General features: G+C 56.1%; 1 protein-coding gene across 1 annotated transcript in view; it reads right to left on the reverse strand.

Annotated features, from left to right (window-relative positions):
* Window positions 1-27031, reverse strand: part of ASS1 (argininosuccinate synthase 1) — a 51301-nt gene that overhangs the window by 754 nt on the left and 23516 nt on the right. Inside the window, exons 8-14 of the mRNA XM_068977893.1 lie at window positions 26836-26866; window positions 21711-21801; window positions 18927-19011; window positions 18358-18422; window positions 10230-10361; window positions 5058-5214; window positions 654-719 (exon numbers count right to left, since the gene is read on the reverse strand). Coding sequence (XP_068833994.1) covers window positions 654-719; window positions 5058-5214; window positions 10230-10361; window positions 18358-18422; window positions 18927-19011; window positions 21711-21801; window positions 26836-26866 — 627 coding nt within the window. The remainder of the gene's footprint in view (window positions 1-653; window positions 720-5057; window positions 5215-10229; window positions 10362-18357; window positions 18423-18926; window positions 19012-21710; window positions 21802-26835; window positions 26867-27031) is intronic.

Genomic DNA, 27031 nt, shown 5'->3' on the forward strand with positions numbered 1-27031 from the left:
AAGAACCCAGAGCCTGATAGACCGGTTGCCAGGCACCGTGCCCTTCCTGGGCACCAGGGTCTGGGCAGCGTGCTTGATTTCCACGGCCTGGAATCGAACTTCCATCACACCTATGAGGCAGGCATGGTTAACACCCCTACTAGTGATTTCCAGAGGTTCGGAAGGGGTGTGAACCCAAACTGCAGAACCAGGACTCGAACCCAGGTCTGAGTGGCCTCAGTTGGTGTGTATCACGCACCCTGGGCCGTGGAGATCCGTGTCTCCAGTTAGATCTGCATGGGGATGACAAGGCAGGAGCTGGTGCCCTTCTGTGGCTCCTTTCTACCTCTTGGCCATCTCCCTTGCTAAGCTGTTCAGGCAGGGGGCTCCCGGCGGAGTCCTTGTGGTTGGAGAGGATGGGAGTGAGTGTCAGAGGCAACTCAGAAACCCGGAACTCAAGTGCCCGGGGCTCTGTGGCCCTTGGCTATCAATAAGTGTGCCTTCCGGTCCTGCAGAGGCTGGGTCCAGAGCAGGCACTGCGGATGCTGTGGTCGAGGGACAGGAAGGTGGGGCTTGTCTCGGGCACAGCAGTGGTCGGAACACCGAGGTCCCTGCAGAGCTGGCTCCCCACCCCTGGAGGGTTTGAGGGCCCATCGGGGGCCGGGGCTTCTCACCTGAGGGAGTTGATGTTGATGAAACCAGTGGCATCAACCGGCTCGTAGTCTCCCTGCACGTTCATGCTGCACAAGAGAGGGAGCTCGTCAGCACCCGGGGGACCCCAGCCTCACAGACACCCAGGTATTCCCCGTGTGCATCCAACCCTCCCTGCACTCTGGCTCTTCCCTGTTTTCCTTCCGGTTCGGGGAGCCCTCCCCTGTGCCGGGGCTGGAGAGCAGGGAGCCACCACCCTGCCATGCAGATGGGCACGCTGGGTCCCGGCCCTGCCAGTGCCAGCCGGGTTGAACTCCTGCCACCAACCAGAGCACTGCACCTGTACCCTCAGGACACGCGTTGGAGCCACCTCTGCCCTCAGGGTGTCCGGGAGGAGCCGCCGATGTCCAGCGGTCTGAAGGCCTGGGAGGCTGAGGTTACGCACCAAACAGCCTCCGACATGCGTGACGGTGTCCTGCGAGCTGCAGGGAGGCCCCAGCCTTCAGGATTTGTCCACGAAGCCTTTTTGACCTTGTCTGCCCAGCGAGTGAGACCGAGTCTAATCCATCTTCAAACCTGGGCGTCAATGCCCATTGCCCTCAACAGAACAGATTTTTCTCCTCCACATATACAGTTTCCAGCTTACAGCTTCAACAGCCTTCCTCTTTTGATTGTTCTCGCTTGGCTGCCCTCCGGAACCCTTCCCAGCCACAGTCATTCGGATCCGGTCACCTGGTTGGGTATCCTGGCTCCACCCCCAGCACAGACATTAGGGCAAATGTTTTTGCTCTTTGAGCTCCAGTCTTTCGTTTGTGAAATGGGACCTTCATCGTTACCATTTGTCGTCGTCGTTGTCTAGTCGCTCAGTCGTGTCCGACTCTTTCGACCCCATTGTAGCCTGCCAGGCTCCTCGATCCATGGGACTTCCCAGGCAAGAATACTGGAGTGGGTTGCCATTTCTCCTCCAGGTTATCTTCCCGACCCAAGGATCGAACCCCACGTCTCCAGCATTGCAGGCAGATTCTTTCCTGCTGAGCCAGCAGGGAAGCCCCTCTAGCATTGTCACTAGCTCCACATAAAATGATGTAGCTGGCATCTGGTAAGCACTCAGTGCCACTACCATCATTCATTCACCTGTTCATTTACTCAGGTATTTATTAAGCACCTACTACCCGCCAGGCACCGGGCCAGACGCTGAGGAAACAAGGACCAGGCGGGAGCAGCTCCCACGTGGAGGGGCGGCGGGTGCAGACATAAGCAATCAATCACCCACCTGCCCTCGATAATTTATTTATTGACTGTGATCCACTCTTTGAGGACAAGTTCAGAGTGTTGTGGCCTCAGATCTGACTCCACCAGGCCACCCTCCGAATCCCTCCAGGGGAAGGAGTCCCTCCCGTTTCTCACGGGGCCCCTGTTGCATCCTGCCCTGAATTAGCCCCTTGTCTTCATGTCTGCAGAACCCTAGCCTCAGGATAAAGCGGTCTCAAGGTTCTCACTGACACGGAGGTGGCCTGCCCCCTCAGAATCCTTCTCCAGAGAGGTAAGATGTGGGGGGGCGGTTTGCGGGGTGGGGGGAGCTAAGGGGATCTGCTGTTCTTTTTCCCAGACCCCGAGGCTGTGCCTTTGACTGGCTCTTTGTGGACTGTGGGCTTGTACTGTGGGCTTGTAGACTGTCAGGGGAGGTTTAAAAAAAAAAATCATTATAAACTGGAGTCTCTGCGCCTGGCTGCCCTGTGGCTTGTCGGGACGCGGGCTCTGGGCCTCCCCCCACCACGCCCTTACCCTGACCTTCACGGAACCTTGAAGCTGGCACTCCCACGCTCCCTCCTTTTCACCTCTGTCGGCTCCTCCAGGGCTCAGGTGGCTGAAGTCACCAGGAGCCGATTAGCAGGCTCCTGGTAAGCGGAAAAGATACCAGGCTTCTAGGGGGCTGTGGCTTGGGACCCTTCCCTGGGCAGGGGAGAGCCTGGACCAAACTAAAGCATCGGCCTCCTCGAATGGATTTTACAGATGTTGCTGCGGTGATAAAGCTTAACACAAGCCCTCCCTGAGCTACCCAGCCCCAGCCCCCACCAACCATCAAACAGACTGCGGACACCTGGCCTCACTCCTGCTCTCCAAGTCACCTTGTCCCCTTTGGAAGGGTCCCTGTATTCAGCCCAGGGAGAAAGCAGGGCCAAACCTGTTCCCCTCCTCCCTGGCCGGCCAGCCATCTCTCATGAGTCAAAACAAACTCTCCCACCCTCTTCCCCCAGACTGGCCCTTCAGACCACCCCGGCAGCCCTGCCAAAGAGAAGCCCACCTCTGGGACAAACTTGTCCCACCAGACTGCCTAAGAGTCCCAGAGGTGTTTCTTGGGAACTGAAAAACCTCTCTTAAAAAACTGTAGTTTGGGTGGTGTGGTGGTGGGGGGGTGCACTGTGGAAAAAAGAGTTTACAATGATTTTTTTTTTTTTTACCTCCCCTGACGGTCTACAGAAAACCTCTGTGCTTTTATTTTTGTTCATTCGAGTGGCTCTGACCTGCTCTGTAATTACGTTACTTTCTACCTACTGCGCCGCGGCATTTCCAGTTCTGCTACCTCTAGGGGCTTCCTCGCCGGTCCCTGTGACGCTGTCACTCAAGGGCTTTCAAGTCAGCGATGTAGAAATCAGAAAGAAAAGGGAAATGGTCGGAGACACAGTGAGAATAAATGCTCCTGCTTTTCTCTCTTTTTTTCCCCTTTCCCTTTTTACTTTATTCATTTAATCTCCCCGAGTGAGACTGTAAGGCTTAATGAAGGGTTGGACAGATTATTAGAGGCTGTAGATTTGGAGGGGGAGGGAAGAAAGAGCCAGAGAGAGAAAGAGAGAAGATAATTTGACATTTACCCCGACTGATCTAAACTGATTCGGTTATATTTATGGCTTATAAAGTGTTTAGAAAGATTGAAGGGTGGGGGGGAAGTGCAACATGGCAAAGAGAACAGAGAGAGGAAAATAATATTGACTGCCAAACAAAACTCGTACTTTAATTCCCGACTGCCTTCCGGGAGGGGCCACGCAGGGCCTGGGACTTGCGTCAGGTGGGGTTGCCTGTCCCCACCTCTTGTTTGAACAGGTGACCTCCAAAGGGGCCACTTGGCTTCATGGTCAAGGCCAGTCTCTCATTCAAGATGCAAACACAGGTACAGCTAATAGGCACCTGCTAAAGAATCTGCCTGCAATGTGGGAGACCCAGGTTCGATCCCTGGGTCAGGAAGATCCCCTGGAGAAAAGAATGGCAACCCACTCCAGTATTGTGGCCTGGAGAATTCCATGGACAGAGGAGCCTATTGGGCTACAGTTCATGGGGTCACAAAAGAGACTCAGCGACTAACCCTTTCACACTTTCACCAAAGACCCAGCCTGCCAGGGCTCCTCAACCTCTCCCGCAGCCATTCAGCTCCCTCACCCTGACCCATCGGGGAGGCAGCTCTCCAAGGTTCCCTCCTGGCTCCCTCTCACCCAACTCTGTCGCTCCCCTTGGCAGTCTCCTCTTGGCCTCACCACCCAACGCCTTCAGCCTATGCTTCTCATTAACTCTAGCCCTGTGTGTCCAACCGCCAACTATAGTCCTCCTGGCCCAAATCTCAGAGAAAACTAACCCTCAAGATGTCCAGATCCAAACGCGTGATTTTCTCCCATTCTCTCAACCCAGTCGTTGCCATCAAAGTCTACCCAGTGGCTCATGCTGGAAAGCCCGGGGTGGTTCTGAACTTTTCCATCTCTCTCCCCATCCAAGCCCTTTTAATTCCACCTCCTAAATATCTGCCAAATCCATCTGCTTAACTCTATTCCCAGATCCAGCAGACTGGTCCAAGCCTCCAGCATGTCCCACTGGGAGGCCTGCTGTCCACCCTTGCCAGCTCCCACCTCACTTCAATCCAGAGCAGCCAGACAGGACCAAAGCCACAGGTCTGATGTGTCCGTCCTTTACAATCTGGCTCCAGGGCCCTCCCACCCTGGAGTTCTTATTGTGCCAGGGATGCTCCGGGTTCTTCCATGACTTGGACTCTCTGCACAGGACAGTCTCTCTGGAAATGCTCCCGCCCTGCCTCTCCCCCTGGTACAGTCCTTTCTTTCGGAGACCAGCTCAGAGAGGACTTCTTCTGCAGGGACGCGTCTCCCCACCCCCGTTATTATACCCAGCCCAAGTATCCTATATCTCTGGGTGGTCCAGCACCACCTTCCCTAATCCTACCCTCGGGTGATCCTCTGACTGGGGCTTTCTCCCCACCTAGCCTGTAAGTTCCATGAGGACAGAGGTGGTGTGGCTGCTCTTTGGGACTGTCTCCTCCACGCCTTGCACGCGCTTGGGAGCATCCTTGCTGAGAAAGACAGTGAGAGGAGATGCTGGACCTGCGGGTCTGTGCCCAGCTGGGGGCAGGGGTGCGGGGCACCCACCTCACGAGCTCCTCGTTGTAGAGGGACAGTGGGGACTCCCGGCCGAGGATGTACACCTGGCCCTTGAGGACGGACACGTGCACTTTCCCTTCCACGCGCTCCTGGGACTTGGCGATGCAGTGGCGGACAAACTCACACTCGGGGCTGTGCCAGAAGCCTGCATGGAGGGAGACACAAGGGTGCTAGTGAGGCCCGCTGTGTTGTCTGCCCCAGGCCAGGATGTGGCGGGAACTGGGGTCCACACGGGGCACGCCCCCCCCAACCTCGCCCCGTCATGGCAGACGTGAGCCTGGGAGGGAGGCAGTCCCGTGTTTATGCTGTTCAATGCGGAGTCCCGGCTCAATGTGCACTTGTAAATGACCACACGGAGGAGCAAGCCCACCTGCCCAGTCCTGTGACTTCGTAGGGTTCTCTCCCAACCCCTGCTACAATGCAGTCACCTCTCAAAGGTCAGGAGGAGGGGTTTTAACCTACTGCTTCACGCCACAGATATTCAGGGAGCTCTGGAGGTCAGGTGCTGGGGAGACAGTGGTAAAGGGACCCCCATCTTTTGCCCATGGGGGCTCAGTCTTATCAGGGTAGCAGACTGATAAATTAGGCAGAAGACCTCAAGTAGGACTCAGATACATGTCACTGAGTGATGGGGGTGCCCAGTTGGGTGGTGGGTTTGGGGTCAGCAAGACTAGGTGTGTGGGGCCTTCACCTCCCTGCGCCTGTTCCCCCATCTGCCAAGTGGGAATGACCCTTCCTTCCCCCACTCCCAGGGCCAGCAGGCTTACTGTGTGGAGGCCACGGACTCAGGACTGCTGTGAATACTGGGCCAACAGCCAGGCAGAGCCCTTTGAAAAAAGTGCCCTGTCTTTAACCAGGGATCTAACCCATGGCCCCTGCATTGGAAGCCTGGAGTCTCAACCACTGGACCACTAAGGAAGTTCCTGGACTAGCTCTTTGAATCCTCCCAAAGAGTCTTGGGACAAACATTTCTCTTAGCCTCTCTCTTTCCTGTGCGAGGAAGTTAAGCTCAGGGAATTTGAGACTTTTCCCCAGTCACACAGGCTGTAGTGGTGGGGGCTGGACCTGACCTCAGTGGGCCCGAGTTCTAACAACTCTGCCTTGTATGATTGTCTTGCAGCTTTGCCGTCTGCATCTAAAGCACACTGAGGTGCCTGAGAAATGCATTGCACCCCACCCCTCCCGCCCTGAATGCCTCAGGCCGGGGAGGGCTGTGTGTTCAGTCCCCTCTTCCCAGGGTCTGGACAGCGGCTCCTCTCAGTCTCTGCCGAGGGCAGGGGGGCTGTGATCGGGGTTGGGGGTGGGACAGGGTGAGGGGTAGGATTTCTCTGAAACAGAGCTGGAAAGGTGAGCCCACCTGGGCAGCTGTGGGGCCAGATGGTGTGTGATCTCCTGCCCTGATAAAGGGTCAGGTCAGCCCCAGGTCTGTGGCTATTGTCGGAGACTAAGGCCTCCGGGGGCACCTGCTGAGGCTCTCTGTGGGAATGAGGAGCAGGCCCTCCCGCAGACATTGGGGATGGCCTGGCAGGGAGAGAAGGGGTTGGGTCCTCACTCTCCTACGCTCACCTCCAGCTCCACCTTGACAGGCCGCGCAGCCTCTGTGCCTTGGTCTCCTCGTTTGCACAGTGAGGTGCTACCCACCACTCTCTAGGGGCTGTGTGGATTCAGCGGGCGCTTCTGCTTTTGAGATCTGAATGTGGCCTGCCGGTCCTCACTGTATCCAGGGCGACAGACACCCCGAGAAGGAGAGAACCTTTCCAAACGCACACAGAGAGATCCGGAGTGCTCCTGCCTCTAGCCCAGACTCCCGTGGGAGGGGACACTGAGGGCCATACACCCCTCCCCACCCCATGCCCCAGTGGCTCGGCCACCTTTCTAAGTCAGGGTAATTAGCCCATTAGGTTCACAGGCTGGAAGAGAGGCGGTGATGTAGCCAGAGAAGGGGGCAGAGAACCCAGTAGGAGCTCCTGGGCTTTTATCTCAGGTCTCCCAGCTGCCTCCACGGGGGCCTTGCACTCAGCTTTCTCTTCCCAGCAGACCCAACCTGGGGTGGGGGGACAGTGAGCCCTAAGCACTGCCCTGGGGAGACCCTGAGTGTCCTAGGCTGGGGGTGCATGGTGGGCGGGGCTGAGCCAAACTCTGTATTAATTAGGATGACAATCCTCTGTGTATTATACCCATTTTACTGTTGAAGAAACTGAGGTGAGGGGAGAGGTGAGCTAACCCCCTAAATGAGAGGGGCCCTGAAGCTGGGGTCCTGCCAGGATGACCCTGCAGGGTGAGGCCCATGTCTGGTCCTGGAGGGAGGGTGCCTGTGAAAACTTCATACAGCCACATTAGGAAATTTGAGAATGGCATGAGAGTAGGGAAAGACAGTGGTCACAGAAGCTGGGGCAGCTGGGAGTGGCCCCGAGACAGAAGGGCTTTCTTGGGCCTCAGTCTCCCCAGGCCCTGAGACCACAGTGGCTCCAAGGAAGCCAAGTGCCACAGCAGAATGATCGATCTGCAGGGGGGGCTAGACAGAACAAGAAGGGATCTGGCCCAGTGCCCTTTATCTTACAGGAGAGGAAACTGAGACTGAGGGAGGAGACAGACTCAAATCTACCCAGCCAGAGGCAAAGCCCTGTTCTGCGTTCACATTTGGAGACCAGGTCAGGCACTCTCCTAGAGGCTTTGCAAATATCTATGCAATGCATTTGTGCTAAGTTGCTTCAGTCGTGTCTGACTTTTTGCAACCCTATGGACTGTAGTTCACCAGGATTCTCTGTCCATGGGATTCTCCAGGCAAGAATATTGGAGTGGGTTGCCATTTCCTTCTCCAGGGGATCTTCCCGACCCAGGGATCAAACCTGTGTCTCTTGTATCTCTGGCATTGGCAGGCGGGTTCTTTACCACTCACCTATGTATTGAGTCCTCACTGTAAGACAAGCAGCCTCATCTCCACTCTTCAGAGGAAGAAACCGAGGCACAGGGGGCTTAAGGAATGTGCTGAAGCTAAACCCCACTCTCTAACATTTATGCATCCCTAATGTGAGAAATCCTATCACACAGCCCCTCGGAGCTGTTGAGGAAACAGGCTGCTGCCGGAGGCCAACCTTGACATCTGTTGGGGCCTGGACATCAGAGGCACCTGGCTGAACTTAATAACAACTACCTGAGAGGAGCCTCCACTCTGAGATTTCATTTCCTTTGAACCTAATCACTGTAACCTTTGGGGATTTAGGGGGCTCAGTGGGTGACAGCAAGGACTCAACACAGGCAGCCTGGTGCTGAGGCACCAGCCCCTCAGCTAAGGGCCAACTTGTGCCCCAGACACGCCAGTGCCCGTTGGTCATCCCTCACAAATGGGCTCAGCCCACCTTCCATCCCCTGGCATCTGCTGAAGTGGCCGAGAACTTGGCCTCTGAAGCCAGCTTGTCCTGGGCTCCAAGCCACGGCTCAGCGGCTCTGAAACCTTGGACGAGCATTTTCATCTCACCACTGTGCAGCTAAGATTAGGTAATACCCGGTTCAGGGCCAGGCAGCAAGAGGCGGCAGCCGATCTTGCATGGGGAGCCTGGCAGCCTGGTCTCCGCTCAGCTCCCATGGACGCCCCAGAAGCAGCCTTGGCCAGGTGCTGTCCCCCATCACAGCCTGCCATAGCTTAATGACTCTCCCACTTTGTAACCAAAATCCACCTTTCAGCGTGGAAACCCCACTGAGCACGAGAGTCCGCAGGAGACAATGGTATTTAAACACCTGTCTGTACCTGGGAAGAGGGGGGGCCCTGGGGTTTCAAAGCTGCTGGGAACAATGGGAGGGAAAAATAATGCCAGCCAATAACCACCGTGTCGCCCTGAAACCCCGAGATGAGTTATAGCTATTCCAAGGTTTCAGAGGAAGCGAAACTTCCAAGTGGGGGACCAGCAGAAGAGGTGAGACTTATACCAGGCAGTTACTAAGAATATTAACTTTCCTAGGGTCCTTCTGACATCCAGGCTCTCAGAGAACGGCAGTCCATCCTCCCAACAGCTGAGAGGGTCTGTTATGACATGATTTCTCAAATTAGGGAGATGTGAATGTTATAGAATAGGGTCAGCCCTTTCTAGAAAGGGCCAGATAGTAAATATTTCAGGCTCTATTTTAGGCTAGCTTCTCTAGCTACTACTCAGCTATGCCAGAGTAGTTCCAAAGTGCTCAACAACATGGACACAAATGAGCAAGGAGGTGCCAAAAAAACTATTTGTTGGTGTTTAGTTGTGAAGTCATGTCTGACTCTTGTGATCCCATAGATCATAGCCTGCCAGGCTCCTCTGTCCATGGGATCTTCAAGGCAAGAATACTGGAATGGGTGGGCCATTTCCTTCTCCAAAAAACTATTTATGGATGCTGAAATTTGAATTTCCTATGATTTTCATATTACATGAAATAGGTATTACTTAAAAAAATTTTTTTCCTAACCATTGAAAAATGTAAAAACTGGTCTTAGCTTATGGGCTGAACAAAAACAGGCAACAGGTTGGATCTGCTCACTCCTTTTACAACGTCTGGGATGGATCTGGAGTCAGGAGGCCTGGTCAGATGGCAGGTGAGGCATGGAAACTCAGTCTCCTCACCTGTGAAATGGGTACGTGTGGCCCTGGTGGCTTCCCAGTGGGGATCTGGCCCATGTAGTGCTCAGGCCCTATTCTTGGTCAATATTAGGCAGTTCAAGGAGTGGCTTGAGGGGTTCTGCCTGGAGACAGGCTCACCTGAGGTCCAGCCCAACTCGGCCACTTTCAGTTGGGTAATGCTCTATAAGTTCCGTTTGCCCGGAGCCTTGGTTTCTGGCCGCAGTTCTCTTAGGAACTTGGGGGAGGGGGCCCTCCGGGACGGCTCAGTCCCCACATGGTGGCAGGCACCCGGCACATGCTGGATGAAACTTGGCAGGATGCTGCCCTGGCCCGCTCTGCAGTCCCATGGGTTGCAGGCAGCAGAGCTGCAAGATGCCCCGGGGAAAGACCTCATGAGCCAGGCAGTCCCACAGGCCCCTCCTCGCTCCTTGTCTCCTGCCCACTCTCCAGCCCCTTCAACCTGCATCTTCCAGGCTCTCGCGCAGGTGGCAGTGGGTGAGCTGAGACTGGAGGACGAGGGTGCCCCCGGGTCACGGAGGGGAGGGAGCCAGCTGCAGGGTCTACGCACCCGTGTAGACCAGCTCGGCGAATTTCAAGCCCAGGCCTTGCTTGATTTTGCGCACTTCCCGGTCCATGGTGAAGGCCTCGATATCTAAATGAGCGTGGTAAAGGATCGTCCCCGCTGGGGTCTCGTAGATACCTAGCCATTTTTCCAGGCAGGGGGAAGAGAAGAAAAAAAGAGAGAAACGCATGAAACCCAAACTGTCAGCCAATGACAAAAAAAAATAATAATAATAATGACTCGTCTGACAGGAGACAAGCCGGTCGGACCCATTCACTCCCAGCTTGCTGCAAAATGCATCTGCCATTATGTTCACGCTGGGGCCACGACAGTCCACTCTGCGGCTTGCGGAGAAAATGTCTAGATGCCCCCCTTTGCAGAGGCCCTCAGATGCTGGAAAATGACAGGGTTTCAGAGCCGATCCCCCCTCCTCCCCAACTCATGCCCACCGGCCCGCAGCTGAAAACCTGTAATTAAACCGATTCTGCTGGAGCCCAGGGCCCTGAACGGCCCTTCCTGCCTTCCCCTAGGGAGCCAGGGGAGGGGACGGCTGTTCACATACATGCACACGCGTGGACACGTGTGCATACACATGCCAGTTTCGGCTGGTGGCTCCCCTGCAGCCTCATCTCTGCTGAGAAATCCTCACCACCTTGGTCAGCTCGGGGCTGACCTCACTGTACCGAGGGGGAAACTGAGCCTAAAAGCGGGGAGGGACGTAGCTGAAGTGGAGCTGGGAGCGGTCCCTGAGTGGTGCTGTCTGCTGCCCTGTGGACCAGCAGGTGATGAGATCAGACCCGGAAGGTCACGGGAAGAGTCTTGATCAGTGCTCTCCCCATCATCTCTGGCCCGAATCCTGCATTTGCTAAACAACCTGCTTGGACCACACTGCCTCCAAGTGACAAGGGGGCGCCTGGCCCTGGGAGGGAGATCTGATGAGTGGGCGCCATCCTAGGTTTGGGGACACTGAGGCACCAAGAGGCAGAATTGGCACCGGCAATCCTGGCAGTGTAGCCCCATGAGTCAAGTTTGGGTGAGCACCTTGGATAAACCTGCCTTGTGTCTGCTGTCCTGATAAAGCAGTCATAACCCTCCCCGATGAACACCACTCCCAAAAGTCCCTTTCTTCCCACCAAATAGTGTTATGGCGTTAAAGGGACAGATTTTTGGTTTTCCTGAAAATTTACGTGGTCATCTTTCCACAGAAGGGATTCATACGCCCAAGTTCACGGCAGCATTGTGCACAAGAGCCAAAAGGTGGAAGCAATCCGAATGCCCAACAATAGAAGGATGGATAAACAGAAAGAGATATTTCCACAGTGAAATATTCAGCCTTAAAAGGAAGTCCTGATACACGCGAGGACAGGATGTGCAGTGAACTCAACCAGAGACAAATCACCAAGAGACAGGCACTGTGTCATCCTGCTCACGTGAGGTTCCTAAGAGTCCAGCTCATAGAAACCAAGTAGAATGCTGGGTGCCAGGGGCGGGGGAGGGGGAGAGGGGAGTTGGTGTTTACTGGGGCCTCGCTTTGAGTAGACGAAAGCATTCTGGAGATGCAGGCTGGTGCCTACACAACACGAATGGTGTCCTTGACGCCACTGAACAGGACACTCAAACAGTTTAACTGGCAAGCTGTATGTTTTGTATTTGTTGTTGTTCAGTTGCTAAGTCATATCCAACTCTTCGCAAACCCATGGACCGCAGCCTGCTGGACTTCCCTGTCCTTCACCATCTCCTAGAGTTTGCTCAAATTCATGTTCATGGAGTCAGTGATGCTATCTAACCATCTCATCCTTTGCTGCCCCCTTCTTTTGCCTTCAGTCTTTCGAAGCATCAGGATTTTTTCCAATGTTTTGTATATTTTACCACAATTTAAAAATGCTTAAAAAAAAAAACAAAACCAGAATGGAGGAGACTGTTTAAACTCTGAAGTCCATAGGGAACATGAACAAGGTTGTGTCTGATGTAAGTAGCCAGAAATTTTCTTCTCTGAGAACTTCTCTAGTCTTTAATCTAAGTCTGGGAATCCACATAAATGTCAGGGTCCTTAAGGATGGCCTGTATTTTCCTAATTCAGCCGCAAACCCAGCATTCAAACAGCCTTAGGTAGAAGCTCAACATATACAATCAAAGATGAGGTCCAGCTGTGGGGAGCAGAGGTCCCCCTGCAAACCCTGGACTCTACAAGCAGTCCTTAAAAATCCTGATTTGGCCCAATGCACCCATTTCGCAGATGGGGAGACTGAGACCTGCCTCTGAGTTTTCCATCTCTGCTCTTGGTTGCCTTTTAGGGCCTTTTGCAAAGTGATCCAGTGCTCACCAAGCATGAAGGGGACACCCAAGTCTGAGCTGTTGTGGCCAAGGAAGAGTGTTCCCAAGGCTCTGAGGTGCTCCAGAGTGGAAAAGAGCCTCTCTATAGGGAAGCGAGTCTCTTATCTGCAAACCCGCCACATCCTGGGGTTCAGGGACATGCGCAGAGAGGCAAGGCGTTGCTAGGACACGCCGGTCCTGTTTCACTTGTGTGCCCGGAGCTCTTGGGCCACTTCTGCTGCCCTGAATCAGCTGTGGGGGTAAACACAACTGTTTCCCCAGTAGGAAAACACCAGTATCCCCCAGTTCACGCAGCAGGCCCAAGTCCTTGACTCCCCGGGGAGTGCCTCGGGCCCCCTCGACCCCTCATCATGACTCTCATAAACACAGTTCACACCGGCTCTGTCATCCACGTCCACAGACTACCTCAGAGACACAATCCCGAAGGAGCTTAGAGGGGCTGACGAGGTGGGAGACAGGTGCGTGGCTGAGAAAACGACAGCATGAGGCCGGGGACACTGGACTCAGGACGCCTGTGAAAAGTGGACGAGAACTCAGCGCAGGCGTTGGGGCCGGCGCCTTCTGGGGACAGTCGCTCAGGCGCTCAGTCGTGTCTGACTCTTGGCGGCCCCATGGACTGCAGCACGCCAGGCTCCTCTGTCCATGGGATTCTCCAGGCAAGAATACTGGAGTGGGTTGCCGTTTCCTTCTCGGGGGAGGGGGGTCTTCCCAGCCCAGGGATTGAACCCGCATCTCCTGCATTGGCAGGCAAGTTCTTTACCACTGAGTCACCTGGGAAGCCCCTGTCCCCCAGCACCACCCCCACACTGCCCCATCAGAGCTGTCCCCAGTAAAAGAATGGAGAGTGTCTAGTGGACTGTCACCCATCGCTGAGCCCTCAGGACCAGCCACACGACCGTCAGCCCTCCGAGGGTGCTGTGGGAGGAGTCGTAGGCAAGAAGAGAAGCCACAGCCGTGAAACACACCAGCACAATTAATATTCCCGTTCCTTGCCTTAGAAGGTGTTAAAGTTAATTGTGACTGATCAAAAAGCTTGTTTTCAGGTTGCTGCTGTCGTGAGTGTGTGTGTGTGTGTGTGTGTGCATCTTAAAGCTTTCCTTCTCCTCTCCACAGGGGTAGGGGGTACAGATGATTTCTGTGTATTTCTTCTGGGGAAAAAAATGACTTAAAAAAAAAAAAAAACCAGTGACAGAATCCTGATGCTTAAAGACTATGGATTTGGGGCTTTTGACAGTCGGCATACAAACCACTGTGCAAAAAGGAGGAAATGACAGCTGAGTCTCGGTGTCGCTGGGGAAGAGACAACAGATATCTTCCGAGTGACACGCACAGCGGATTCAAGTGTCTATTTTCATCTCCCCGTGTTTACAGGAAAAAGACAGAGATGTCAGCAGTTCTCTGCGGAGCGGCTTCAATCACACCATAATTACTGCCGAGGAGCGGGTGGGGAAGAAGGGCGAGGAGCTGGGGGGCGGCCGGGGTGGGGGGAGAGTGGACCGAGGAGGAAGAGGTGGGAACCAAAACAGCTGCGGCCGCTTAAATTTTTCTCATCTATTTTCCTGAGGCTGCCAGGTTAGCCCAGAAATTGAGCAATTTGGCAGAATTGAGTGGGATCGGCCAACTCGGCCGGGGGGTCGGGTGTGGGGGGGTGGGAGGGGAGAGGTGGAGGTTAAGACACCTGGACCACCGCCTCTGGTCCTTTGGGTAAGCAGTGTCCAGAGGAAGGGATTCGGAAAGGCCGGGGGAGGGGAGCCGGGCTGGAGCCCAAGAGCTCCCCGCTTAGATCCCATGGCCAAGGAGGGAGGAGGTTGCCATGGTGATGGGGAGGCAGGTCCTGGTGGGTTGCTAGCCTTCCTCTATGCTCCCAGTGCCCCGCGGGCCCCACCCTGGGAATCAGGGTGGGCCTCTGGCGCTGGCCACTCCGGGCTTCTGGGAATGTGAACACCTTTGCCTCACAGGTCTCCCTCCAATCTGGAATATTCTGAGTGGAGACTCTGGGAGGTCTGGAGAGGCAGGCGGCAACTCTTTTAAGTCTGTCTTCACCAGAAAGTGATGGAGTAAGGAGGAAGTGAGAGAGGAGGGGAGGATGCGAGAGAGGTGGGAGGAGGGAGGGAGATGGAAGAGAGTGGAAGGGAGGGGTGGAGGGGAGACCAGAAGGCAGGTGAGGAGGCGAGGGTGGACAAGTCACCGAGGGAAGCGGCAGAGGGAGACCCGCGGGGCAGGGCTGGGGGGAGAAGGTGAGGGAAGGACCGGCGCCAGCTCCTTCTCGGCTTCCCTCCTGCCTGCCTCGCCCCCCTGCTCCTCCCCACTGATTTCATTTACTTCACTTAATTAGCCCCCCTCCAGAGTTAAAAAGATAATGTGATAATGACGATGTGAACAGCCACAATACAGCGAAAGCTACTCCATCTGCGGCTTCCCCAGCCCCCGGCCCGCTGACCCCATGGCCCCAAGTGCCGCTAACCTGGCCACCCCGGACCTGGCACATTAGCACTGCCAACTTCCTACCCACCCAGCCTCCCCCACCCCGGCAAAAAAAAAAAAAAAAAAAAGCCCTTAACCAATTTCAACTCTAAGCTTTATAAAATCAATACAAATGACATTTCCCCCTTGTACACCAACGTACGAACAATAGCACCTTCCTGCTCTGCCCTCCATATAATTGACAATTAACAGCTTTTCCCCTGACCGTAGACCTAATAAAAATCTCGTGGGCAAACCCACGACGTTCTCGTCTATTGTCCCTTTCTTTCTCATAGTGACTTATTGGGAGTGGAGAAATAAAAAACAAGACCTCCCCCTAAAATGAAGAAGCAACTTTCTTTTCTCACTTCCCAAGTCAGAAAATAGGCAAGGTAGAACTTGCCGAGAGAGAGGTGAGATCCTCTAGCGTGCCCACCTTTGCCAGTAGGAGTTGCAGAGACGGAAAGCAACTTGCCTGAGGATACACAGCAAGCAACTCTCAGGCTAAATGCTATGCTTTTAGGGAAAGCCCCTCAACGGTGCACACGCAGTGCTTGGGCAGAGTGAGGACTATGCTTCGGGAATCTTCTCCTCAGGTGGATGGTAAGGAGCCAAGGGAGCTGGAACTGAGCGCTAACCTCATGGCTCCAGTCTTCAAAGGTGATGACACCCCCACTTCTGGGGAACAGGGAGGAAGCCTACCTCCAGGCATGGCACCCACTATAGGTCAACACAGAGGTGTTTGATCTGCCCAACAACCCATTTCACGGATGAAGCCTCTCTGAAGAGGCTATGTTCCTTTCCGAAGGGTGATGGAGTCAAGGCAGGCAGTCGAGTCTGGAGCCCGAGTCTGGCCCCTGACACCTCTGCCAGGCCTCCAGGAGGCCGGCCAGCCTCACACCTAATCTACCACCCAACTGGCCACTTGGGGCTGCTCCTGCCACTCATACTGGAAGGCTCCCGCTCCTTTCTATCCCACCTTCTTCTACCAGGTAAAGTCTTTTCTCCTGCCACCTCTTTCAGGATGTCTTCCCAGAACAGTCCAGTCCACTCGGGTGCCATTTCACAGAGTGATCTCAGGCTGTCTATCCGCTGTCAGCACTGTTGACCTACATCCACAATCAGTGATGCCTGCCCTGGACAGAGAAGGGACATGATCGTGGTGCAGACTGGACAGTTCCCAGAGGGCAAAGGCCGCCTTGACCCTTTCAGCATCCCTATGGGACTGCTGCATTCAAGAAGCTCTTCCGCTGGGCCAGTGCCTGCTAATACACGTGGGCTAGAACCCGGATCGGAGAAGGCACTGGCACCCCACTCCAGTACTCTTGCCTGGAAAATCCCACGGACAGTGGAGCCTGGTAGGCTGCAGTTCATGGGGTCGCTGAGAGTCAGACATGACTGAGCGACTTCACTTTCATTTTTCATTTTCATGCATTGGAGAAGGAAATGGCAACCCACTCCAGTGGGTTGCCTCCATCCCAGGAACGGCGGAGCCTGGAGGGCTGCTGTCTATGGGGTCGCACAGAGTAGGACACGACTGAAGCGACTTAGCAGCAGCAGCAGCAGAACCCAGATCTGCCCCACTGCAGAGTTCAAGCCCTTAGCCCTCCACCCCATGCCTCTCTGGGACTTGACATTAGTCCTGATCCTACCACCAACATGCCTGTGATTTTGAGCCTTGGTTTCCCCGCCTGTAAAGCAAGGGTGCTGGGCTCTGGCTCAACGAGGTCCCTCCGGGGTCTGCCTCAGATAATTTGCGTTGTGCTGCCTCCCAAGGGCAAAGTGAGACAAAGGGGCGTTTAATCAGATGTTGGTATAGGTAAGACACAAAGGTAAGAGAGGGTACAAGGAAGCAGCTAATTAGTAATATTGTTCTCCACAAGGTCTTCTTGAGACTTTCAATTAGGTTGTTTTTCACAATAATAGTCCTGTCGAGGAGGGAAAACACACACACACAAGAGGCAAAGCCACTTTGCTTCCTTCTTCCCCTTTTGAGATAAATTCAAACAGGTCAGAGCCAGAATGATCCAACTCTTGTCCCAACGCCTGCCACACTGCACCTGGAGAAACTGAGCTACCAAGTCCAAGGTCATCAGCCAGGAGCCGTGAGCCTGAACGCCACGTGAGAGCCCTGGCATCCTGCCTCGAGGACCAATGCCCTGACCTGAAATCTGCCACGAGTTCTCTTTGGATTTTAGAGTCTCAGTGAAAAACATCCCGAGGGACAAAGGGCCATGACCTTGGCCTGGTTTTCTTTAGTTGTGTCATCTTTTTAAATTGACCTTAGCAAAGCGAGCTGAACACCTGCTCACACAAGGGACCTTAATCCCACTACCGGTACTCTCAACGGCTGGCTTGCCCCTCCCTCATGGAAGTCAGAAGCACGCAGCATTGCTTCATCACACGGGACATGAGATCTCCTCGAATGGGATGGGGGTTGGGTGCAGTCGAGACGACCCAGTGAGGGACTGAGAGGGAACCATGGGCTCTGACCTGCTTGGGGACCAGCCTCACCTCCTTCCAGGCCCAGCCAGAGGTGGATGGATATGGGCTGGGCAGCCACTCAGCACCAAGGCAGAGCCCCACCCCAGCATCATGCAAAAAGTCCAGTCCTAAAGGAAATCAACTCTGAATATACATTGGAAGGACTGATGCTAAAGCTGAAGCTCCAATACTTTGGCCACCTGATGTGAAGAATCCACCCACTGGAAAAGACCCTGATGCTGGGAAAGACTGAAGGCAGGAGGAGAAGGCGGCGACAGAGGATGAGATGGTTGGATGGCCTCACCAACTCAGTGGACATGAGTTTGAGCAAGCTTTGGGAGATGGTGAAGGATGGAGAAACCTGGTGTGCTGCAGTCCGTGGGGTTGCAAAGAGCCAGACACAACTGAGCGACTGAACAACGAGCATGTCATGAGACAGGCCCTCAGGCCCCGGCCGGCTCATAGTGCCCACCCCTGGCAAGATTCCCACCCTGCCAGGCCAGCTGGCCTCCTCAATGTCGCCTTAATGACCACGAAATCGGCCCTACGTGGCCTGCTTCTAAGCCTGGCTGACCCGCCGCCCAGCGCACTGGAGTGCCTGACCTCTGGGCCCTGGGCCCGCCTCCTCTCTCCTCTGCACCTCTCCCTGCTCCGGGGACAGCTCTTCTCCTGATGCCATCAGATGTCAGTGGTCAGAGGTCCCTCATCCCCACTTCACAGAAGGGAAACTGTCTGGCAGGGTGAAAGAACTTGCCCAAAGTCAGCCTGGGAGTAGCGATGCTGGAACATGATGGGGGGTGTCAGGGGCCTCTGGGAGCCAAGCCATGCCCCCAAGGGTGGCAAGCAGACTTACCCCGAGACTTCATCCCGATGAAGCGGTTTTCCACGATGTCGATGCGGCCCACGCCATGCTTGCCACTGTGGGAAGAATCATCTGGTCACTGGGGGCCATGTGCAGGGCATCAGGATTCAAGACTCAGAGGACATTTGAGCCGGGTGAACTTGTCCAACCACCCATTGTACAGGTGGGGCAACTGAGGCCCAAGGAGGGAAGGGATTGCCTGGGACACACGGTGAGTTCAGTTTGCAACTTCCGTTACCTCCACCTGGGCCTGGTGTGGTATCCAGCCTTCTCCACTGCTCAGCTGTCCTTCTAGCCTGGCCTCACACCCAGCTGAGACCTGAGGAGGCTCAACTGGACCATCCCCGGGGGCAGAAGATGCTCTGGGGCTGTTCCTTTCTAAGGCCCAGGGCCACCGGGACTCTCGTACAGAACCAAAGGGCCCTACGCCTATGGGGCTGGTGCCAGGGCTGACTGCAGGACACGGGCCTGTCATCCTCGGCTCCTAAGGCTCGGGCCGGGGCCACTAGCCACAGCGGTCCAGGCGGGGACTGGCCGGTGGGTTCCCAGCAGGCACTCACGCGACTTCATTCAGGTACAGGAAAAGCTCCAAGGCTGTGCTGTGAGTGGTGCCATCCCCGACGTTGGTCACCTTCACGGGGACCCCTAGGGCGGGAGGAGAGGGCAGGGGGCCCATGGTTGGAGCTCAGCGGAGGAGTCTGTGGCTGCCACCCAGCCCTTGCCCTCCGCCCGCAACGCCTTAAATGGAGGTGACAGATATGGACTCCAAATGACTCCTTGAGAAGCCCAGTGCAGGTTGAGGCCTGCTGGGGAGGAGAAGGGGCGAGAAAGCCCCCCAGAATGAAAGGGAAAATGCAATAAAAACGCGCTCCCCCACCCTTCCCATTCTCTCTGCCCCTTTTGCATTTAGGGGCTGTGAAATTGGAACCAGGCCCTGAACTAATTGAATTTCACGCTCCGCCATTGTCTTACGACGGAGGACCTTCTGTCCCACCAGTTACCGGCGGCGGGGGAGGGGGGGGCAGCCTGGCCGAAGTGCGGCTGAACTCACACACACACACACACACACACACACACACACACACGGCCCCCTGCCGCGTCTGTCAGGCGGACCCCCACGCCCCGACCCTGCACCCCAGCTTGGGGCGAGATGCCTGTTCCAGCCGGCGAGCTGTTGGAGGCGCCAGTGAATTCTGAGAAGTCTGGTCTGGGGCGGCAGGAGGAAGGTGACCGCTCGGGAGGGAAGTCAAAGGGGATGGTGGGATGGGGGCGGGGGGGTGGGTTCGGGGTTGACTTTGAATAGCAAGGGGCACTTTCTCGAGCAGTGTGAAATGAGCAATAAATGTATTAGCGGCCTAACAAGAGAGCTGTAACAGTGACAAAGAAAAGCTGTTCAAAGTTGGCGGCTAATCTCCCACCCATCTGCCCAGCTCATTATCATGGAGCCAGCGATCGGATGCCAATCAGGTCTCAATAGCGGCTTTCGAGTCTTTATTAGCTGGGCGCCGCTTGGAGGGGCTTCGCTCAGGGGCTGTCAGCCTGGCCATTCTTAACCCCCATTTCCAGGGGTTTTATAACTTGGTTGTAAATTGCTATTAAATGTAAGTCTGCCCAATAATGAACCTTAAGCCCCTCTGCCCACCGCCCCGCCCCCACCCGCCTCTCCCCTCTCCCTTTCTCTCCCTCCGGGCCCTATTGTCGTCCTTGCAGGGCCTTGGATGAGGCCTGCCCCCAGAGACGAGCAGACATTGTTGCTGCCGCCAACGGAGAAAGCCTCTTAGCCTTTAAAATAGTTAATAATTAGATTAAAACTTCAAATAAATTAACTAGAGAGTGAATGGGGAATCGTCAGGGAGGGTTCCTCCGTCTACTTTTTTTTTGTTCTAGACGGTCCTCAAATCATTAAAATGGATCACGTTTCTTCTCGGGCTCGGTCCTTGGGGCTGGCCTATCTATTCCTGGAGGAAAAGGGGGCCAGAGCTGGTGTCCAGCGTGCAGGACAGTCTGCGGCCTCCCGCTCACCTCCCACCCTCAACCACTCTCCCCGGCTCCAAGGGATCTCCGGGGGGTAGGGGGTGGGGTGTGGCCTGGGTGCACCCCTCATCTTCTCAGAGATGATGCTCAGAGGCCTCACATCCACACGGCCCTGGGTCACAGAGAGTGGGCATAAGACTTACTCAGTGCTCCAGCTGTCCTTAAGGGCCTTAGACTTTAAGGGCCTTTTGGTCCCCAGGGGGCATGACACTCAGGTGTCTGAACTGATGGCAGAGGTGGGGCCAGAGCGATGAAAACGCCCATTGGCGCAGCCGGGCCCTTGAGAAAGGCCAGGAGGCCGATGATTAAAGTACCACCATGCTCAGCAGCTACAAGCATCATTTCTGTGCCCCATTTTACAGGTGAACGAGCCTGAGACCCAAGGTCACACTAGCAGCGGGGAGCTGGGATCTGTTTCTGAGTCCCTCTCCTTCGGCTCCCTCCCTGCCTGTGGCTGGAAGGACCAGCCTCCCTGCCTGGAGTTGGGATGCCTTCATGCCCGCTTCTTGGCTCCTCTAGCTCCTGCCCAGTGCCACCTCCTCCAGGAAGTCTCTCTGATTTCTGCAGCCTCCTGGAAAAGTCCTCTCCTTGGACATCCTGAGCCCTCACCCTGAAGCAGGTCCTGCTCCTTCCATTACCCAGCATGTCTTGCCTTCCCCTCTGTCTTCCAAGGCAAGGTGCGGGTGGGAAGGGTGTCCCTGATGCCAGGCTCAAGGCCAGGCACTTGGGCCAGGCCAGCAAACGCTTCATGTTGGTTGCAGAGAAGATGAGGAGGAAATCAGAACATAAGCAAGTGTGGCAGCAGCTTTGAACCCAGGGTGGGGAGGTAGGAAGATGCACCAGGCAGCTAACTTAGGAGTAGCTGTGGGGTCAGAGGGGGCCCTCAAGGTTGGCTCTCCTACTGGGTGAGCACCTCCTTGGTGAGCACTCCTGCGCCAGATACACCCCATCCAGCTCTCACTCTGTACCGTGAAAACATGAGGCAGCGAGTGTTCTTTTAGTCCCAGTTTACAGGTGAGGGGACTGAGGCCCAGGAAAGTGGAGTGACTTCCCCAGGATGCTTCCTCCAGACCTGGTGCCCACCGACCAGGGGACAGCCGCTGGGGTGCTTTCCTCCCAAATCTGAAGGCTTCCATGGATTATGCCATCCGGGGAGTGGGTAGCTGGGAAGACCCCATCTGAACCCTGGCTTCCGTGAAACACAGGAGGAATACAGAGGGCCATGCCCAGAGGGCTCCCAGGCAAGGAGGGGCAAGGAGCCAGGGCCCGAAAAGTCCACCCCATGGAGTCCTGACTGGGCAGGCACCTACCTTTCTTGAACTCGATCTCAAGGGTGTCCGGGCTGTTGGGGGCTTTGGCCGGGTCCTGGGTCTTTGTGTAGAGGCCTGGAGGCGCTTGGTTCTGACAAGACAGAAAGAGGTTGGAGGACAGTGTGTCCCAGCCGAGCTGTGCCAGGTCAGTCTCCTGCAGCCCTCTCCAGAGCCAGGGTCCTGCTGGCACTTGCCGTAGGCTGGCCAGTCCAGCCAGCAGGCCGGCCTCCCAGCCCCCCTACCTGGAGCCAGCCCCACTTTCCAGGGGCCTGGGAAACAAAAGGCTCGAGAAATCAGACAATTTTTCCCCTCAACTTGATCTCATCTTTTTCTTCGACGCCCCCACAGCTGGAGGTGGAATAGCAGGAGGAGCCAGTCAGGCAGGAAAAGCGTGACTTTGGGGGAGTGAGGAGCTACGTGGGCTTCTCGGGAGCGGGCGTGGGCACACCCGCACGCTCTCTCTCGGCACCGGGAATTGGGGTTTATTCTGCACTGACCGCAAAGCTAATGACTGTGCCTGACCCCAGCAGGTGCTCCGGCAAGGAGAGCCGTCCCTGGGGTCCCCGAGGTTAATACACACAGGGAGAAAAGAGAAAAGCAAAGCAAAAACCCATTTGAAAACACATCAACCTTTATGTATATTTTTTCTTGGGCGTGTTGGAAATTGGGCCTCTTTCTCAACTTGATGCGGTGGTGGAGGGGCGGCTGGCTGCCTGGAACTCCCCAGGCCCCTCACCCCCCAACCCCCTACCCCCACAGGCTGCGGCTTGGACCCTTGCCACGATGAGGCCGGGGGGGGGGGGCGGGGGAGCTCTTGGGCCTGACTGCTCAAGTCCGTCCCGTGGGCATCCCAGGGCCCAGCTGTTGTCCACCTGCTGACATCCTGGGAAGTGCAGTCCCTTCAATCCTGGCTGTCAAAACCCTGCAAGCATTCCCATGTCACTTCGCATCTGCAGTTTCCTCTGCGTTTTCTGCAGCCCTGGTGGGTGAGGTCAAGAATTGTTCCCCCACCTACAGAGGAAGAACTAGAGGCGGACGGGACGGTCGGGGCTGTGACGTAGGCTGTGCGGGGGTGGCAGCGGCCACATGGCCCAGGGCAGGAAACCCACGAGGCCTTGAACAGTGATGTGATAGATTTCAGAGTGGTGGAAAACACCCCAAAGCTGGGAGTCAGGCTGTGACAAGTTGCTTCACCTCTTTGAGCCTCAGTTTTCCCATCTGCAAAATAGGTGGAGAGGGGGAATGATATCTGCTTTTGACTGCCTTGGGCTTCCCTGGTGGCTCAGACAATAAAGAATCTGCCTGCAGTGTGGGAGAACTGGGCTTGATCCCTCAACTGGGAAGATCCTCTGGAGAAGGGAATGGCCACCCACTCTAGTACTCTTGCCTGGAGAAACCCACAGAGGGGTGAGCCTGGCAGGCTACCAGACACAACTGAGTGACTAACACTTTCTTTTGACTGCCTTACAATTTAAATACATAGACAGTTTCTAAATTTCTTTCTGGACATGAAAGTCATCCAAGAAGGTGCCAACTAGGGCCCGGTGCTGTCACCTGCCCTGCAGGAGACAGGATGACTGGAACAGCCTCCTGCTGACACCTGCCTCGGAGAAGAGCTGCTCGGGTGGGGCAGAGAGGCGGGGCCACTGGGACCCTGAGGTCGCTCCCTGCGGTCACCTTGCTTGTTGACTCTATGTCAGGATGACCAACCATCCTGGTTGCAGACTCGGAGACCCTCCCCCCACCACCCAGTCCTGGGCAAACAGGGATAGTGATCCTCCTAGCTTTCCTCCTGGGCTCAGATGGGACTGGGAATAAAGCCCTTGAGCCTTCAAAGTGCCTTCGAGGCCAGCTGCCATCCTTTCCTGTCTCCCCTTAGCGGGCAGGAGCAGGGACCCAGAATGGACCTCCAAGACAGACCCAAGGAGGGGTGAGGGGCCTCCTTGAGGACCTGCAGCCTGATGACTCCATGGCCAGGTGGAAAAACCAAGGCCAAAGAAGCCGCCTGTCCCCATCACGCTGCCCCGCCCCCCAGTGTGGGAGTCAGACCGAGGACTCTAGAGCCCCTGTCCAGTGCTCTTTCCGCTGCTCTCCACCACCACCCCGCCATTGTTTCCCAGCTGCTTTGTTGAGAGACAGCACGAGGGATATGGTCACAGACATGCCCGGCTCCCCAGGCCTAACCAACCACCACCTTCCCTGGGACCAGGGCTATCCTCGGCCAAAAGGCAAAGTGATCCAGGGCTTGGGGCCTCTGGGTGACCAACAGGACTCCACAGGTCCTTCCCCACCTGCCGGGGGCGCCTCACTGACTGGCCAGCCCCGGGTTGAACTCCGAGCTGCCTGCCTGGGCTCAGACCCCAGCCCCTCCATCTGAACTCTCCTGCCTCCCACCTCTACCCGCACTGGGCCTTCAGACTTGGACCTGGGGCTTGTCACTTTCTCCTGCCGCACTTAACCGGAGCCACGAACACGACGAGAATGGAACAGGATGAGAGTGCATTCGGGAGGAGAGAGGAGGCGGGAAGACCAGGCGAATCCGGCATCCCCACTCTCTCTGCAGTGGGAAGCAGGACACCCTGACAGCACCGATTAAATAAAATAACTAAATAGAAATAAAGTGACATTTGCTTTGCATTCCGAGGTGGTGGCTCACGCCTGCCTTCTTTTTACTCTGCCTTCCTAAAAGCCCAGTTCAAATGACAAATAGTTTGTTGCTGAGTATCAATACCACCTATTTATCCATCCCAGCGGGAGGGCTCACTTCCAATGTCATCTCGGGTTGGGGGTGTGGGGGTGTTGGGGGAGGGAAGAGAGTGAAGAAAAAAAAAAGGAGAGAGAGAGTTGGTGGGGAGGGACGGGGGATGGGGAGAGGGCGAAAGAAAGCATGAAACAGGGCTGAGAAGGAGAAATTGGAGGCAAATGGCCCATGAAGTAAACCGTGATGTAGAGGCATGATCAATGCGGCAAATGGTTTATTCATCCATCAGATGCGGCGGGCCGGCGACTGAATGAACTCTTTCACTGTGGGCCGTATGAAGTTAAAGCAAGTAAATTTCTATCTTTCTTCGCATTAGCTGCCTCATTGCCCTTCAATCAGCCCTCATGGAGGCAGAAAATGGCTCCACCATCTGCCTTCAAACCCTCCCCTCGGCAGGCCTCAGGCTTTTTGGGAGCGGGGGGGTGGGGAGGGAGGGGGCCACTGGTTCCCTGAGCTCGGTCTCCCCAGTGCCTCCAGAGGGGGCAGAGTTCCTCCACTCTGGGGAAGAGCACCCACCCGGGCCCCTGGAACCTACTGGTGGCAAGGGGCTGCCTGCCCTGGCCCCCACCTGCAGCAGGGCGGCCTGGGAAAGCGGAGCTGGAGTGGGCCAGCCCCTGGGTCCCTCGGCCTGGCCCTGCACTTCTCAGCGGGAGTGTGGTCTCCCCACTCCCCCTGGGGAGGGCAGAGCAGAGCATCCACTCCTGAGAGAAGAACCTCATCTCCTTCCTCCCCCAAAAAGAGGTTAGCCAGCCGGAGGAGTGGGGGGTGCGACCCCTGTTCCACGGCTGAGGCCTTGGGCCCCGCGCCAGGACAGACCAAGGGCTTTCGCATCCCAGGAGGCAGGGGTTGCCTTGTGCAGCTGTTTGCATAAGAAGCCAGAGGCTCAGAGGGGTTGCACAGCTCACCCAAGGTTGCACAGCCATAGAAACAAAGCCAGGAGTCATCAGACCCAGGTCTCTGGGAGCCACGCACTCACCTTCCCACTTGACTAGGGGGTAGAATCCTGAAAAATACACTGGCTAGCACTTCCTTGTCCTCATTAGAAAGGAGGCCTGAGAGGGGAAGGGACCTGCACCCCGGCAGTAAGGTGAGAATGTCATGGCTGCCAGAGGAGCCGCTGGGCTCCGCTCAGCCTCCCCCAGCCCCCGGGGCGCTGACTGACTGGCTAATTAGGGGTGGCCGGCCTGAGTGTCATGGGGTCAGCCAAGCATGAACTGGAAAAGCCTGTGACCAGCAGGCAGTGGCCTTGTGGGGCCATCAGCCCCCAGGGGACGAGGGTGTGGGCTCTGCTGAGTGACACCGCTGGGCTGAGGGCTGAGAGGGTGAGGAGGGGAGGTGTGCGGGCCATCGGGGAACCGGAGGCTTCTGGGAGGGCAGGTCATTCCTCTGGGCCTCAGTTTCCTCCCCCAGGACACAAGGAGGCTCAGAGCGGAGGAGAATGCAGACCCCAGGTTTAGCTCCAGAAACAGCCCCTGGTATAGGTTAGATTATTGCCAATACCGATCCAGAGGGCCCGGTCCCCATGGGGAGCTCTCCCCAGGACCAGGCTCACTTCACCCTCGCCCAAACCATCCTCTCCAGCTGGCCTTCCTAGATCGTGTGCCGCCCCCCACCCCCGCACCCCCCCCACCGCCCTGGCCCAGCTGCACACCGCCCCTGCCCACCCCCAGCTCACCCCACCCCCAAATCAGCCAGGGAATGGAGACAGTCCCTGGGGGGACAAAGAGATTTTTTTTTCTTTCTTCCCAGGATAGATTTCATCCTGCCTCCCCCATCTTCCACAGTGGGCAGGGGGAGACACAAAGGAACCCCTCCACCCCCCCAAAAGAGAGAAAAACCTTAACTTCAAACAGGGCCCCGAGGTCCAGAGGGAGCCAGCCGGGGAGGCTGGGGACCTGGGACCAAGGCGGGCGGGCTGGCGTGTGCGGAGCCCAGGCCCAGACAAACGGGTCTCGAGGCTCCGATCTGTGCCATCTCCCCCTGTGGCAGCGGCCGAGGCAGCCCGAGAGCTGGTGGGCACAGACTGGGCCCTCCCACAAGTGTCTCATCTGCCTAATTGCTTCTTTATTGTCTCACAATCGCACTCTCCGTTCCCTGAAATATTTCCGTCCCCTATTCATCATGGCAGCAATTAAGAAAAAAAAAGGGCGCCGGGGAGAGGGGAGGATCTGAAAAAACGCAGTGAGGAGTGGGCGGGCGACAGGGGGCCCGGTGGGGAGGGTCGGGGAACACAGGCAGGGCTCAGCCCCAGCCCCATGCCCGGCCCCCCGTGAAATTTCAAATTAGGCCACAAACACACCAGACCGTGTCGGCATGGAGCAGCCAAAACCAAAAGACAGTGGGCTCGGGGGAACGGGGGATTACCTTGGGGTTCTCCAGGATTCCAGCCTCGTAGCTGCAGGGGAGAAAGAAGGAAGACAGAGGAGGGGGCTCAGTGCAGGAGGAACAGAGGGACACACCAACAAGAGGCGGTCTGCCCTCCCTGAGGCCGCCGGGCTCCGTCCATGAGGGCGGGGACCACAGGTCGGTGGGTCACCCCTCCATCATGATCCAGACGGGT

The sequence above is a fragment of the Capricornis sumatraensis genome, chromosome 1, assembly GCF_032405125.1.
Source record: "Capricornis sumatraensis isolate serow.1 chromosome 1, serow.2, whole genome shotgun sequence".
NCBI lineage: Eukaryota > Metazoa > Chordata > Mammalia > Artiodactyla > Bovidae > Capricornis > Capricornis sumatraensis.